Source organism: Drosophila mojavensis, unplaced genomic scaffold (assembly GCF_018153725.1).
Source record: "Drosophila mojavensis isolate 15081-1352.22 unplaced genomic scaffold, ASM1815372v1 contig_74, whole genome shotgun sequence".
NCBI classification, from domain to species: Eukaryota; Metazoa; Arthropoda; class Insecta; order Diptera; family Drosophilidae; genus Drosophila; species Drosophila mojavensis.
Window position 1 is genome coordinate 16,874,731 of NW_025318899.1, and position 11,164 is coordinate 16,885,894.

At 36.8% G+C, this 11,164-nt stretch overlaps 1 protein-coding gene and 1 long non-coding RNA gene across 2 annotated transcripts; one reads left to right on the forward strand and one right to left on the reverse strand.

The window, feature by feature from the left end:
• Positions 1-5,935: 5,935 nt before the first annotated feature.
• Positions 5,936-6,791, reverse strand: LOC26528690. The gene is made up of 2 exons (XR_001449142.3): positions 6,494-6,791; positions 5,936-6,428 (listed from the first exon to the last, which is right to left on the reverse strand). It is a non-coding gene; the product is annotated as an uncharacterized LOC26528690 (long non-coding RNA).
• Positions 6,792-7,076: 285 nt separating this feature from the next.
• Positions 7,077-9,062, forward strand: LOC6582809 (aspartate aminotransferase, cytoplasmic). Its single transcript, XM_002008463.4, has 7 exons — positions 7,077-7,191; positions 7,251-7,402; positions 7,462-7,643; positions 7,711-8,188; positions 8,255-8,420; positions 8,482-8,624; positions 8,686-9,062. Exons 1-7 carry the CDS (start codon positions 7,151-7,153, stop codon positions 8,856-8,858), a joined length of 1,335 nt encoding a protein of 444 aa, XP_002008499.2. The 5' UTR covers positions 7,077-7,150; the 3' UTR covers positions 8,859-9,062.
• The last annotated feature ends 2,102 nt before the right edge of the window (positions 9,063-11,164 follow it).

Sequence of the window (11,164 nt, forward strand, 5' to 3'; positions counted from 1 at the left end):
TTTCAAATTTAATAAGCTGCTGCCACGGGCTTGCCAAATGCGATTTAATTAGAAAAGTAATTACGTACTATTTTATTTTATTTTATTTAATTATTTTAATCTTTTTTTGTGGAGTCTGCCACATTTATTGTATAAACATTTTGTTAGCTGAGCGAGTTATATTTGTAGTGTCAGCATATATTAAGTCATTGTCATTTTTTATTGGATCTGATAGGCGCATTTTCGTTTCGCATTTAATTTGGAAAAAAAGGACATTAAATTGTCATTGGCTTTGTTTACGATTTAGGGTGGATTTTTTTTTAAACAAATTTTTTTTTTTTAATAATTAACTATGCAATGACAACAATACTAATTTTATGTCTTTTTTATATGCAATTTGTGTGCTATATTGGACATTTAGCTGCAATTCTGCTTATATGATTAATATGTATTGAAAAATATGCAAATTGTTAAATATTTTTTAACCATTTTCATAATTATTTTCGAGTCGAAATTGATCTTAGATATACAAAATATATACATATATGTTGACTGCTATATTATTTATATTTTGTTAAAATTGTAACTTAAAATTTTCATAATTATTTGACTGATATTATTAAATTGGAAAGTATAAATAAAATATATAAAAACTATATTGGATATTTAATCTATATTACTTTATCATATTATTATTTTGAATTTAGTCCAAGTTATGTTAAAATTTGCAACAAATTTGCACAAAAAATATTTATTAAGCAGATCAAACGAATTAGGTATCATCCACTTCGCTTTAAGCAAGAGTTCGGTTCTATTCGTCTTTGTTCTCTGTCTATCGTCTTCAGTTGAATTAATCGTGTCACGCTCATTTAACGAACGTCGTTTGGTGAGCGACACGACTGACCTTCGTGCAATGAGAGAGAGAAAGTCAAAGTGAGCTGATTCCAAAGGGCAATGCTATTAGTCTTTACATTCACATACACACATGCACACACTCAATTGACTTACGCTCTTGATATGTTTAGCAAAGACAACACTCGCACACATACCAATGCATACACGGTTGTTGCCTTGCTTTAAATAACGAAACGGTCAGAGGACAGACGGAGCGAAGCAAATGAAAAACGAAACGGTTGCTGAGCGATCGAGAGCGAACTCGCTAAAGAGTCGATGCAATCGGTTGTTCTCTGGGTTTGTTCTTAGAGCGGGATTACAGACACTTTTTGGCAAAAACGATCATAGTTATTTTACGAGCTATACCAAATATTCTAAATATGCATCAATTTGCCTCAAAATTAATCTACTAATATTATTTCATTTCATTTTAGACCCAGATTAGTATAGACAATATAAGGAAGCTTTAAATTAAGTCAAAATTATATTTATATATGTCTTTAATATATATTTTTATTTATTTAATTTTTAATTAATTTTATTTCATTTTATCAATTAATTTTTTTTTTAATTTTTATTATATATTTTCATATATTTTGATTTATTTATTTTTTAAAATTAACTTAATTTTATTTCTTTTTTTTTTAATTTAAAATTTTTTATTTTTATTTTATGTGTTATTATTATTTTCAATTTAATTTTATTATTTATTTTCAAGTAAATTTAAATAAACAAAAAAGATCAATTTTGTTTACAAAATCTACAAATTAATTGCAAATCCGCTTATTATTATTATTTTGTAATATATTAATAATTTTTCTTAGATATTTTCAACGAGTGGACTTATCTAAATATACTCATTTTTTTGATTGCCTAATTTAGGGCATTCCCACGTACCTCACACCATCAGTCAACTATGTATTTATTGCCTAAATAGCGCGGCGTTATCAATTCGTCAGTGGCAGGAATCATTATCAATGCTTATGCAAATGTTGACGCCTTTTGGCTGCTCCAGTTTCGTGTTGTGCGCAGCAAATCAAAATTCCATTAAACTTTTCGGGTGCCCGCATAATTTTGCAACATTTTGCGGTTGAACTTTACTTTTTGGCACTTTTTTACAATGCTGCGCTGTGGTTTTTAATTAAAATTTGTTTGCTAACATAAAGCCGGCAACGTTTCGCTGTTCGCTATTCGCTGTTCGCTGTTCGCTGTTCGCTGTTCGCTGCTCGCTGCCATTTGCCATTGTTGATTGTTGTTGTCTTGGGACGGGCTGGTTGGAATGTTAGATGGTGCGCTGGTGTTGGTGGCGGTGGGGCAAATATGTCTGGTCGTCTAATTAGGAGCGCACATCCACAGTAAAATTACATTGCGTATACGCAGCGTGTGCCTTTTAATAATGCCGACAACATTTTGACAGACAAGAGCCGAAAAAGGGCTGCGCACAACAATGAAAGAGGGTTGCGAAAGCCAAGCCAAGCAGCATGATAAAAGAGAAATGAAAAGGAGTGAGTTGAAGAGAGCGAGAGGGAGGGAGTGGGAGGGAGTGGGGTGAGTGAAGGGTAAAGCGTGTTGGCTAATTGAAAAAATACATTTTAATAGCATAATTTTTGGCGCTGCGGTTGTGACAGCTTTTAAATCGCTCGTCTGGCGGTTGGGCTCGCTGTGGTTAGGCAGGGCGCGACTGCTGGGCTGATGGGCTGCTCTCATTATTAGCCTAGCTATCACCTGGCCACAATCTGAGGTATGAAGTCACGTTCTTAGCGCTTACGTCGATGACATCAAACACTATTCAAATGAAATTTGATTTTGATTAGACGATTTGTATGCCGAAATCAGGGCGCCTTATGTTTAATAAAAGAAATTGCTTTGCATTTGTGTTGTGCTGTGCATTCCGGCTGGCGTTTGCCCACAGCTAAATTAAATTAAAAATTCAATGACAGCGCATTAACAGCGTCTCGTCAGAGATTGGTTCGCTCATCTCACGAGTCTGACAGGCGATTGAACAAATTTGTTATACCAAATAATCGAACTGTGTCGGCTGCTCGCCTCGGGTTCATCTAGATGTTTCGCCTTAGCTACAGAATCAGCTTCAGCTTTTGCTTTTCCTTTTCCTCTTTGCTTGTGCTTTAGCTATTGATTTTGCGCCTCAAGATGAGGCGTCAAAGTACACTCAAAGCTGCTGGATTCAGCTCTGCGGTATGTGGCCTGTAAACTGTAAACTGTAAGCTATAAGCTATAAGCTGTGAGCTGTGAGCTGTGAGCTGTCTGCTGTGTGAAGGTTTAGTCTAAGCGCCAGACGTCTATTCTTTTTGATTATATTTATTTATTTATTTCTTTTGTATAGAAATAAATGTAGTTGAATTAATGCAAAGCCTTCAGTGCGGATTTCATTTATAATAATATTTCTATATTTAACTCATTTTAGTACTGAAGCATTTCACAGCTTGGAATACTTGTTTAACTGTAATCCTATCTGAATTTTAGACTTCAAATGAATAGAGAGCTGCATGTAAATAATAATAGTAAATAACTCGCCTGATCTATGATTTTATATGCATATGGGCCTCTTTAAATTCTAAGCTAAAAGACATTTTAATTAAAATGGCATACAACTCTTATGTCGGTTATTTAACTTATAAATGAAATTAAGTTAGTTATTTTTAAAATTAAATATGGCTTCTGATTTGCCTTCAAATGTGAGGAATATGTCAAAAGCAGAGATGAGCTGTATATATTCATATGAGTAGAGTATATATAATAACAAAATAAGTATAAATTCCTAAATATATACTAAAGTCAATATGTGTTTATATAATACCAAAAATAAATATTAATCTCTGAATATATACTGAAGTAAATATATATGTACATAACGACAAAGTAGTAATTATTCACATCAGAATATTAATTGAAGTAAATACATATATTCATATATACAAATAATAACAGAATAGTAATTATTAATCTTACGCTTTGGCTGTTGCTTTGGTGACGCACATATCACCTGTTCAGTCGGCCACGCATTAATTATGAATTTCATTCAATTAAATACATACATATATAGAGTTTCGTGTGTCAATTGCTGCTGCTCAGCTTGGGCTCTTCAAACTAAGCCATTTTTACCCGTTGGCTTGCCAACTCGCACTCAAACTCGAACTCCAACTCGAACTCGAGAGTGAATGAATTACTTTGTGTAGCTTAGACCTCAATTGAATATATGTAGGTGTCCGTATCTTTAATTAAAATCATATTCGCAAGAGCTTAGCACGTAATGATTGTTTATTGCAAACAGCAGATATGAAATTTGGCAGATTTCTGTTCGGTTCAGCATTTTTGTGTCTGCTCACACATAAATAATTACTCAGCCGGGCTGCTGCACTATCGAGAGTAGTATATGTGAAGCGGGCGGTGCATAAGGAAAATCATTGGCGGGCCACAGACAGCAGGACTCTTTGTTTGGGAGAGCAGCAGCAGACAAATGCAGCCCAGGCAAACAACACACACAAATGGTTTCTAGATCGATAAACTTTGCAAGGAGCAATGTGTGCGTGTGTGTGTGTGTGTGGGTGTGTGTTGAACCTGCCACGCCCACATCCTGCTGATGCTATAGCATAGACAATAAATTCGAACAAAAGGCAACACATTCATCGAGTGGCAACATCAAAAGAAGAAAATTGTCGAGCTGAAGCTGGAGTACGGGCAAAGTAAAAGGAAGAAGACAGCGAAAGAGTGGGTTGGGCGTGGGAGGGAGGGTGGTAGACTGCAAAGAAAAAAACATAGTGAAAACTGAAACCAAATACCCAAACACAAAATGGCAGATCTTTAGCTGCGATTTATATTTGAAATGCCTTTGGGTGGCCACTGAAGCGGCAAATGCTTTTGCGGCACCGCCTCAAATGGAGCGAACACCCCCTCTCATCAGAAAAAAAAAAGAATAAAGAATATGCATATATATATGTATATACATTGCAGCAAAATTTATTCATCGACGGCAGTTGCAACTTATTTTTATGCCTGTTAATTGTCAGGCAAACCCTCTCCGAGTCGCCACTTTGCATACCCAAATGTCAACTTTTGCCATTTTGGCCAACTTCACACCAGGCGGCTCCCAGGAGTTGCTTGTCTGCCGCCTTCCGCTCCGTCGCTCCGTCCCCTGCTAGTCGCCCATATGTGGGCATCATAAATATTTTCCAGTCCATTGATTTTTGGTCGCTGTGGATGCTGTCGATGTTGATGATGTCGGACGGACGAGCAGCAGCAGCAGCCACAGCCGCAGACGCAGCAGGAGCATCTGATGTGTATATACATACATATATACATATATGTGCACTTGTGTTCCATACAACAGTTTCTGAATTATTTCAACAAAATGATTTGGCTTTATAATAGAGTTGGGTGGCGCAAAAGTCTACGAGAAATATTTGTATGTATGTCTTTACTATCCCCAGACAATTCTGTCTTGTCAACTGCAATTTTTTCTTAACTTTGGAATATATTAATTTTCTTAGATTGTGAAGTATGCCTTATTTTCATTTTCATTTTATTTTAAATATTTATTTTTATTAAATTTATATATATTTACACCTATTATCTTTTTTATACATTTTATTTATACTATAAAATATATTTGTTGTGTATTTATTTATTTTCTTCTGTTTTTGCATTTGGATTCATGTTAATATATTTTATTTTATTTATTTATTAAAGATTGCAATCAATATAAAATTATAGTTAACGCTTTAGACTTGATTTTATTTTATATTTTACTTCTTTAAAATAATCTGTATAAATACAATTTTTTATGTATTTAATTTTATCAAAATATTTGCATTTTTTGTTATTTAATAAGTATTTATTTTATTATGTATTTTTTAATTATAGTTAAAATTTATTCAGTAAATTCTGGGCATTTTTCTAAGCGTTTGTTCTGCCTATTTATTTCTTTTACAATTATTCATACTTTTGTTTCGGTAACATATTTTTATTAATTTTTATGTTATCTATATTTTATTTATATTTAATTATTTAATTATTTTTTACCTTATATATTTACATATGTGTATTTTTATTTGCCAAATTTAGTTTATATATTTTATTATAAATAGTTTTTTTCAGCCTTTGTTAGTACACAATACATTTGTATTTTTTTTTATAATATTTTGTTATATATATAATAATCAATATTTTCTTATTCATTGTTGAATTGCTGATGTTAACGATTTCAAAGTCGCGCCCAATTATAAATATTTACCGGCTTTCCATAGGTTACGCATACACTGTCATTTCCTCTGTCCAAAAATCTCGCCTCTCACCTCTCCGACCCGACTATATGGCTGTCCCGCTTGCTCTTTGGCCGCGCTTTGTTTTGTTTTCAGCGTCACTTGATTGCTTTCAGGTTGTTGTCTTTGCTGTAGCGCGGAAAAGTATGCTACACGCCAAATAGACTCAAATTATGCTGTCCCGCGGAGAGTGTGTGAGTGAGCCATTGTGCGTGTGTGTGTGTGTGTGCTTGACTGCTGTATATTCGCTGTTTGCCTAACGCTTTTTTCGTATGCCTGCAAAACAATTTCATGTGCTTTGCGTTCATAAATATTGTTGCTCAAGTTAATTGAAACATTACCAAAAAATGCTTGTCGGCAAATATTGAAATATGCGCCGAGTAGGGGCCACACTCACAGGCATGTGAGTCCTGTGTGTATGATGTATTATTGGCATAAAACATTTTTCTGTATTGATTTATTTGCGACTGTCTGCTTCGTGTTGGCTGTGATTGAATGTACAGCCTGAGGAATTTATTTATTTTTACTTTAATCAAACTGTAAATATAATGAAAATTTGCGATGTTTTATAAAGTTATTGAAGCTTTGAATTTATTTTTAAATAAATTTTTAATATGGATTTAAAAGTAACAGAATGAATGATTTCTCTTTATTGACTAAGTGCATAAACAACAAATATTTACAATGTGTAGATCTTTTTGTTTTTAATTACAATTAAAAGTTTTTAAAAATATGTAAAAAATATTTTAAGTAATCTTTATTAAGTCAAAGCATTAACTTCATTCAAAATTAATTTTTTTAAATTCATTTCCTTACAATTAAAATTTCTTTTTATTAAATTATGTTGTAAATATAAGCTGAATAGAATTTGACTTTTGCTGAAATGTCAGTTGAAATGCTTTTTTTTTTATTGTGTAAATTAAATTTCTCATTTAAAATTTTTCCTTTTTTTTTTTTTTTTTGTTCAAATCTAAATTAACGTTTCGGTACATTTCGTCATGCTAAAGTTGGCAAGCAATTGTCTAGCTTCTAGAACAGAGTAAGAGTCCAGCTCAGCTGTCATGAAAATCATTTAAGTTCTTATGGGTTTCCTCACAGTATTTTAAAAATTGTAAATCGTGAACATGGCGACTCGAGGGACAAGTCGGCCTTTGCAGATGCCAAGCTCATACCGCCCGTTGAGGTTTTCCACTTGCGAAATCTCTATCTACTCGACACGCATGAAAAGAAAGTCAATTTGGGAATTGGGGGTAAGTGGAAACCGTTCAGTATTGCTGCAGCTGCTGCATCAGAGTTACTTCTTCTCCAGCCTATCGAACTGAGGAGAATAATCCATTCGTATTGCCAATCGTTAAGAAGTGCGAGGTTGAAGTGGCCAATAATACGAAGCTGAATCATGAATATCTGCCCATACTGGGCAACGCCGAGTATACGAAGGTGGCCACCGAGCTGCTGTTGGGCAAGGACTGCAAGGCAATTAAAGAGAATCGCGTGAGTCGAGATACTTACTTAATGGATCATCGAGTATATATATACACATATATATATATCCATTTAGACTGTTTCAGCTCAAACTGTTGCGGGCACCGGTGCGCTTCGCATCGGTTCGGAATTTTTGTGCCAGTGCTTGAAGAAACGCATCTGTCTCCTGTCAGACCCCTCGTACGGCAATCACATCAACATTCTTAGGCAGGCTGGCTTCAAGCAGTTCAGGAAATATCCCTACTGGAATCAGAAAAAGAAGAAACTAGACATCGCCAGGCTCTTGGCAGGACTGTGCAATGCGCCAGAGGGAGCTGTGGTTCTGCTCCAAGCCTCGGGCCACAATCCCACGGGCCTGGATCCCACAATGAAGCAATGGCAACAGATTTCGGAAGTTGTGAAGATGCGTCATTTGTTTCCCTTCTTTGATGCGGCGTACATAGGGTTTTCCAGCGGCAATCCGGATCTCGATGCCTGGGGAATCAGATACTTTATCAAGCAAGGCCACGAAACACTGATCGCTCAATCCTTTTCCAAAAACATGGGACTCTACAGTAAGAGCGGTTTCTCGCATGCCCTAAGCCAGTTCATTAACTGTTAACTTTTATTTCTGAAATCAGATGAGCGCATTGGCAATTTAATTGCCGTGCTGAACAATAAATCATATGCGCCAGCTGTTGCCTCGGAGTTCACGAGGCTGATACGAGTCGACTATTCAAATCCGCCAGCTTACGGCAGTCGAATTATCGCCAGGGTGCTAGGCAACAAAAGCAATCGAAGAAAATGGTAAGTAAAACTGGAAGAGAATATAAAATTATTGCAAAATTTTTAATTTTTTTTTTTTTAGGCTGAAAACTTTAAAAATGATGGCGAATCGTGTGAAGAAAATGCGAAAGGAGTTGGCTGAAAAACTTGTAGAGCTGGAAACACCAGGCACTTGGGATCACATAACACAGGGCCATGGAATGTTCGCTTATCTAGGGCTGACTCGTGAGCAGAGAAAAGTAACAGCCGCAGTAAAATCTCTCTAAAATCTCTTCCATTTCCTTAGCGAAACAATGCGAAAAACTTCGAGTGGATAAACATATCTATTTACTCAGCTCAAGTCGCATTAATATTTGCGGACTGAACTCGAAAAATATAGATTATGTGGCCAAGTCGATAAATGAAGTTGTAACGGGCTCCGATTCGAAGAACCGTAAGAAAAAGTCGTGCAAAGAGTGAGAGCTGAAATGAGAAAGGTGAAACAAAATCTATGTGAGGTGGTGATGTGACGAGACTATAAATATTATAATAATATTATTAGACTGTCTTCTATTCATTCTTGTGGAAGCAGCTTCAATCGAGAGCAAGATCGAACACGTTTTGTAATTTTGTTTGATATAAATGCTCTGCAATAAAATAAAAATAAAATCAATTGAAAATGAATATACCAAGTGCTCAAACTTTAAATTAACTAAAATTAATATTAAATTAAATTCTATTTTATTTATATTTAATTTAATATTTTAAGTAATGAATATACATTTTAGGTATATATTATGTCTGCCATAGCTCACAGAGCTCAATCAATGAAGATAAACGTTTGCTCTGCTCCGAGGCTCCATTTTCTTGGTGGCTGTTATCATCAATCAGGCAAAGCGATTGTCAATCTGAGATGTATTCAATTGCCTGCAACAGATAAATTTGCTTACGATTTTGGTTTGTTTATGGTGCAGCAGTTCGCATCTGACCGCAGCGAATCGCTGTCTTGTTTGCTTTATACTTTACCCAGAACAACAACAACAACAAGTTGTATGTTTTCATTGCGTATGCAACGTTGCTGCTGCTGCTACTGCTTCTGCTACTCCTGCTACTGCTGCTGCTGCTGCTACTCCTCCTGCTGTTACTCTTCCTCCTGCTCCTGCTACTCCTGCTACTGCTGCTGTGGCTTTGCTTGTCTTCATTGTTTGAATTTTAGTGCTTCACATGGCAGCCATATAGAGAGCAGAGTTAACTTTTTGCTGCTGGGGTCAGTGAGGCGGAAGGAAGTCAGTGCGCCAGCAATGACAATGTTGCTTTAGGTTTTTGAAACTGGGTCATAAACTTGGTTAATTGTTGATCCCTTAGACTGATTAATTGCAGAGCGTTTGCTGCCGCTAGACTAATACGAACTCGAGCTAGCACAACTCTTTCCATGGATGTGGCTTCACGTATGAAACGGCTTGGCAGCTTGTTAAACAAGCTTGTCAAGCGTCGCATTTAAGCTGACACCGCTGAGCAGTTACCGTTACTGTTACAGTTATTGCTGCCGCTGCTGCTGCCGCTGCTGTTGCTGCTAACCTTATCCACAAAATGTTCGTATTCCGTTTCCGCTGCACTCGAGTGACCGCAACGGTGTGGCGTGCTTAATGGCCTGGCATTGTGGCAACGGGACGAGCACGCAGCGAGGAAATCATTTTTGTAAATATTATGCAAACACACACGCACACACACACACAAACGCACACCTGGTAGCTATCAGCTTCGTCCTTGCTCATCAATTGGCGCAACAGACGCTGCTGCGCCTGCAATTTATTTTTTATGCATGAGCTGCAAATGAAAATTAAATTGACTGTGCGCCCCCGACTGCACGTTAGAAGCGCGTTGCGTGCCACACGGCGTATGAATAATGCAAATGGCCGCAGCCGCAGCAACGGCGACTCAACTTGCAAGTTCGCGCTGACCTACGGCATGGCACACGCGCCACGCATTGCCGCTTAACCTTTATTTCTCTCTTTTTTATTTTATTTATTATCACATATTCATATGAGGCTTTTATTTTGTGTTTTTAATTAAGTTATAAAATATTAATTTGTGTCGTCGCTGCCGCTGCTGCTGCCTCTGCTGCTGCTGCCTCTGCTGCTGCTGCTGCTGCTGCCTCTGCTGCTGTGCTTGACATGCATTTTGTGGTCTCCCTGCTGCAGCGCTGCGACAAGTCTCTGCCGCCTCCTGCTCACCCGCTGCGCGCGCCGCTGCCAGTGGCAGCTGCGACATCGACTCAGGTTTATGCTGTTGGCCAACGTATTCAATATCGCTGTCAGCCGGCTCAGTATAACTTTCTACAGCTGCTCCTGCTCCTGCTGCTGCTGCTGCTGCTGGCATTTTACGCGTCATTTAACCCGTTCGATTTGGGTTTCAAATGCAACAAATTCTGAGCGCCTCACAGCCGCCAGCTGCGGCCTCTGCTTCACTAAACAATGGTATCCAATTGAACCTGGCAACGGCTGCTGATGGCCCGTCGCGAGGGCAGACAGCGGAAGAGAAAAAATAAAATAAACAAAGTAATTTGTGTGACACTCAGCATGAAGTGAATCGATTGCCTTTGGCGTTATTCCCTTTGAAATCAAAGCCAAGTTCAATTATATATAAGTTTCTATGCTAACCAGCTGGGAGTGCTGCTGTTTCTTATAAGAAATAATCAAATGTATATATATGATAGATATATTCTTATACTCTTATTTATACTCTTATTCTTATACTCTATTTTTGGCTCTTCCATTACTCTTTTC

Coding starts and splice junctions, on each gene's coding strand:
- LOC6582809 (XM_002008463.4), top strand. CDS start 7,151: ATGCTAAAGTTGGCAAGCAATTGTCTAGCTTCTAGAACAGA. Junction 7,403..7,461: donor AGTCAATTTGGGAATTGGGG/GTAAGTGGAAAC, acceptor CTTCTTCTCCAG/CCTATCGAACTGAGGAGAAT. Junction 7,644..7,710: donor AGGCAATTAAAGAGAATCGC/GTGAGTCGAGAT, acceptor ATATCCATTTAG/ACTGTTTCAGCTCAAACTGT.